Here is a 4,325-nt window from a genome sequence, read left to right as displayed (position 1 = left end):
CGCGAGGATCGTGTTGGAATTTGTAAACCGAAAACCGCGTTGAGATTGATATGAATTAAATATTATATCGTAAATTATTAACAGAATATCTAAACGGTTCCAATCGTTCAGTAGACAATTGGTAAACTATTAATATCTTATTTGAAGTTGGGAAGAATTAATATAGCGTTCGGAATAATGGAGTCATCAAGCTCAGACTTGGCGCTATAGGACAATAATTACGAATGGACGATCATTAGATATATACATTTTCCTAAAATAAATATATTAGAAAAGTTTCCACCCTAGAACTAGCCTAGGATAACCACTTTATACGGTCACTCTTTAATGCAATTTTACAAGCCCTATAGATTAATTTAATCTGCAGTGTCGTATATCTTTTTGGCCCTTAGCATGCTTAGTTTCTGAAACATTATCCACAAAAAAAATATAGCAATAATAACGGGAATACTAATAAAAAAAAAAGATACATTTAGAAATTAAAATAAAAAATGCAATGAAAGTTATAGTAAAATTACGTATTTTTTTAGTTTTTGGAAATTTGATAAAACACCAATCAGTAGATATTTGACATTTGAAAAAGTTGAAAAATGTGCGACTTTGCTGTATTTTTATTTTCCAAAATTCAGTACTGTCATTTAAAAACGCGATGTAGATTTAATGACGGATTTGTAGACGTGTTGACGCGATGCTACTGACCAACTCAATTGTCAGTGGTGAACTGAACTGTTTACGTGGTTTTTACCCAAAGTGGGTGTTAGAGGGATCTAAAAACTAATATTTTTGTGAATAAAAACAAATTATAATAATACTGAGAGATAATGAGTGATCAAGATAGTTATCCGTCGTCTGCACTGAGTGGTGATCCGAGCTTTCAGCACCAGCAGAAGCAGGGTGGGCTTGAATTTGTTAGCCCAGCTTCGTCAGACCAACAAGGGACCTACGACTCTGCTGGGGACACTGGTAAGTACGTGTTTGAGGAGGTGTGAAACATTGGTCTGAAGGGTGGCTAAAGAAGGCTTGGCCTAGCCTAGGTCCAAGAATAGAATACATTATAATAATACGATGGATTTCATCAACATGAGAAAGTATATTATAATATTATTAAATATTGTTGTTCTCTCTGTATATTATTACTATAAGTATTAGTTATTTTAATTTACATTATTAACTTACATTTATTAAATACTAACTATGGCCCTAGACTAGACCTAGCTAATACTAGGCCTAGCCTAGGCATTTTATGGCTTATTTTATATATGGCTGGACCTACTATTACTATCTATCTAGGCCTAGGGCAAATTAAATAATATTAATAATAAAACAATACTTTTAAATAGAATATATACTTCACTTACTTATTACTTTTAAATTAAATCAAATTATTGTTTCCTATTAGTTATAAGATTGTGTGATAAACAATTTTTCTTATTATATTTCAGGACAATTTGACACAAAAGTAGACTTAGGAGACATGGATTTTGAAGAGCAACAAGGAGAACAAACTGGCACGAGAAAGAGGAAGGGTGCCTCAGGATTTTTGCAGTCCAAAGACTACGGTTGGCTTCTGGAAGTTGATGATGATGACGACGACACCAATACACCTCTTTTGTATGTTACATCATACTCCAAGAAACAATACTTAATATTTTAGGCTAAAAAACAAGCTCTGTCTACACTATCATTATTAAACTAGTTTGACCAAAAAATTGCGATATGCTCAAATATGGTAGCGATATGACATCATTGTGTCCATATATAGGCACATCACTTTTTTTTTGTGACATAAAGTTTGGTAGTGTAGACAGAGCTTAAGAGTGGACCTTCAAAGTTCCCTTCACCATAGCCATTTTGCCATTTTTTTCATATTTATAAAAGTAATATAAATTTCTTTTCTTTTTTTCAAGGGAAGAACTTGATATTGACCTGAAGGACATATATTACAAAATCCGCTGCGTTATATTCCCTTGCTCCTTTTTGGGATTCAAACACCAAATCGTAAGGGATAGTCCAGACTTTTGGGGCCCACTTCTCGTCGTACTCTGCTTTTCTCTCATTTCAGTTTATGGACAATTTAGGGTAGGTTCCATTTAACACAATCATTTGTATGTCTAACTTTTGGTAGTGGAGCTGTAGCTTGGTGGTTAACATGCTTACCTTCCAATCCTAAGGTCCAGGTGGAGCTGTAGCTTGGTGGGTAACATGCTTACCTTCCAATCCTAAGGTCCAGGTGGAGCTGTAGCTTAGTGGTAACCAGGTTAACATGCTTACCTTCCAATCATAAGGTCCAGGTGGAGCTGTAGCTTGGTGGTTAACATGCTTACCTTCCAATCCTAAGGTCCAGGTGGAGCTGTAGCTTGGTGGTTAACATGCTTACCTTCCAATCCTAAGGTCCAGGTCTCATTCCTGACATAGTGCCATGGTTGTAACTCACCACTCTTTCAACTAAAGTACAGTAATTTATCCATCCTGTAATTGGCGAGTTGCATGCGTAAAAATAGAAACTGGTACCAGGGAGGTATCCTCCCTGCTGGTACACTCTGCAATTGTCTAGCATCCCATTCATTGTTTCACACCTTTTATTATAAAGTTACTCTGCATTATATATGTATTGATTGCAGAGCAGTACCTGACCAAAATGCATGCAAGTGAGAAAGATAAGAAAATACAGTACAAGAAATTGTTAACAAATAAAGCCAATGATAATGGCCCAAATGTAGATGGCCTGAAGGCTAAAAAAGGGGCAGAATAAACCTCCATAACATTTACATTCTTGTCATATATTCTTATATTTTATCCTTGTCTAGGTTGTGTCTTGGATTATCACCATCTGGGTCATAGGATCTCTGGTTGTATTCCTTTTGGCTAGAGTACTCGGAGGCGAGGTACGGTACAAGATGTAGTTACAAAAAGCTTTAGGGGCAACAGCAAAGTTAACAATGGGCGCAAATATTTGGGGGTGGGTGCCAACAAATTTAACAGTGGGTTAACAGTATAAAAAAGTAACATATGAGCATGCAACGATATAGCTGCGTTATCATGACACATTAAAATTCGCTATTAGAATAAAGAACCTGAATTTTGTCAAATGCAATGTGTATTTTACTTGCATATTCTAAATGTACTTTTATTTTTTCAGGTGAACTATTCACAGTGCCTTGGGGTCATAGGTTATTCATTGTTACCTATGACCTTTACAGGCTTGCTTGTTCCATTTCTGTCATCGCTGCATTATCTGGCAATAATTATAAAAGTATGTACCATTCAATTCTTCTTTATATAAATTTAATTTTAATTAAACCGTACGCTGTGCAGAAAATTATTGACACAATTTTGTTGAAATCTCGCTCCAGACAATAACCTTGAAACAATGTTATGTGTACATAGGTCTTAAATCGTCACAAATCATGAGAAAGTTTTAACCATATTGAAAATATTTTATTTTTAGTTTTCTGGTGTTGCGTGGTCATCTTATAGTGCTGGTTGTCTTCTGGTTCAAGACGACCTAAAGACAAAGAAGCCCCTGCTCCTTTATCCTATCTTACTCTTATACATATATTTTCTGTCTTTGTTTACTGGTGCCTAATTAAGAGTGTGTGGCTAGTTTATACTGGAAACTCCAGGCTAAAAAACAATGTATGGTATGTACTATCACTAATCGGTAGTCAATCTCTTGTCTCTCTCAGTGTTAACGCAACTTTACACCACCAGTGGCTTGATGTATGGATAAGCATGTAATAAATGCTTCATTACTGTGTAATGTATATGAAAGAATGCCTGTATAAATGTTATGGTATGGTTTGAATATTTGTCCTCTGTTTATAGTATAATCCGACGTCAGATAAATCCTCTATGTGCCTACCACTATACCGAGGGACGTTGTAGGACTCTTTTCGCACATGGGAGAATAAGGACACAGTACCAAGCATTTTACATAGGACACAATCGAGACTAGTCTTTGTTGTAGGCAGCGCTTGGCTCAACATTCATAAAAAAACATTCTGGCACACATGATGGCGTGTCATAACTATACTTGAATTGGTCTGGTGGCATACTATGAATAAATAAACGATAACTACAGACTTGTGGTAATATGATAATTATGTTCACAATTAGTTTTTCCAACTATTTGGTTGGTGACGGGACTATATCAAACACTTTTTCTACCATTAATTTTTTTAATTTATAGAAAAGGTTTCTGCAGTACATGCAGTTGGTCACACATTTTATTAACTTTTAATTATTCTGTAAATAACCTCAAAAGTGTTCTGTAATAGTTTATCTAAATATATTATTTCAAATAAGTATTTGGTTTTTGTTTGTTT

The 4,325-nt window shown here is 35.0% G+C and overlaps 1 protein-coding gene across 1 annotated transcript; it reads left to right on the top strand.

Moving 5' to 3' along the window:
• Positions 1-721: 721 nt before the first annotated feature.
• LOC140060189 (protein YIPF4-like) lies at positions 722-4,254 on the top strand. The gene is made up of 6 exons (XM_072106289.1): positions 722-963; positions 1,443-1,611; positions 1,908-2,079; positions 2,808-2,885; positions 3,140-3,253; positions 3,449-4,254. The coding sequence occupies exons 1-6, from the start codon at positions 822-824 to the stop codon at positions 3,584-3,586; spliced, it is 813 nt and encodes a 270-aa protein (XP_071962390.1). The 5' UTR covers positions 722-821; the 3' UTR covers positions 3,587-4,254.
• Positions 4,255-4,325: the final 71 nt, after the last annotated feature.

This window comes from Antedon mediterranea, chromosome 10, assembly GCF_964355755.1.
Source record: "Antedon mediterranea chromosome 10, ecAntMedi1.1, whole genome shotgun sequence".
Lineage (NCBI taxonomy): Eukaryota > Metazoa > Echinodermata > Crinoidea > Comatulida > Antedonidae > Antedon > Antedon mediterranea.
This window is presented reverse-complemented; position numbering and strand designations above follow the sequence as displayed.

What these genes read in the sequence shown, in the direction of transcription:
- LOC140060189 (XM_072106289.1), top strand. Translation starts at nt 822, where the DNA reads ATGAGTGATCAAGATAGTTATCCGTCGTCTGCACTGAGTGGTGATCCG. An exon ending in CGACTCTGCTGGGGACACTG is followed by an intron (nt 964 to 1,442) that starts GTAAGTACGTGT and finishes ATTATATTTCAG; the next exon opens with GACAATTTGACACAAAAGTA. An exon ending in CTAGAGTACTCGGAGGCGAG is followed by an intron (nt 2,886 to 3,139) that starts GTACGGTACAAG and finishes TTATTTTTTCAG; the next exon opens with GTGAACTATTCACAGTGCCT.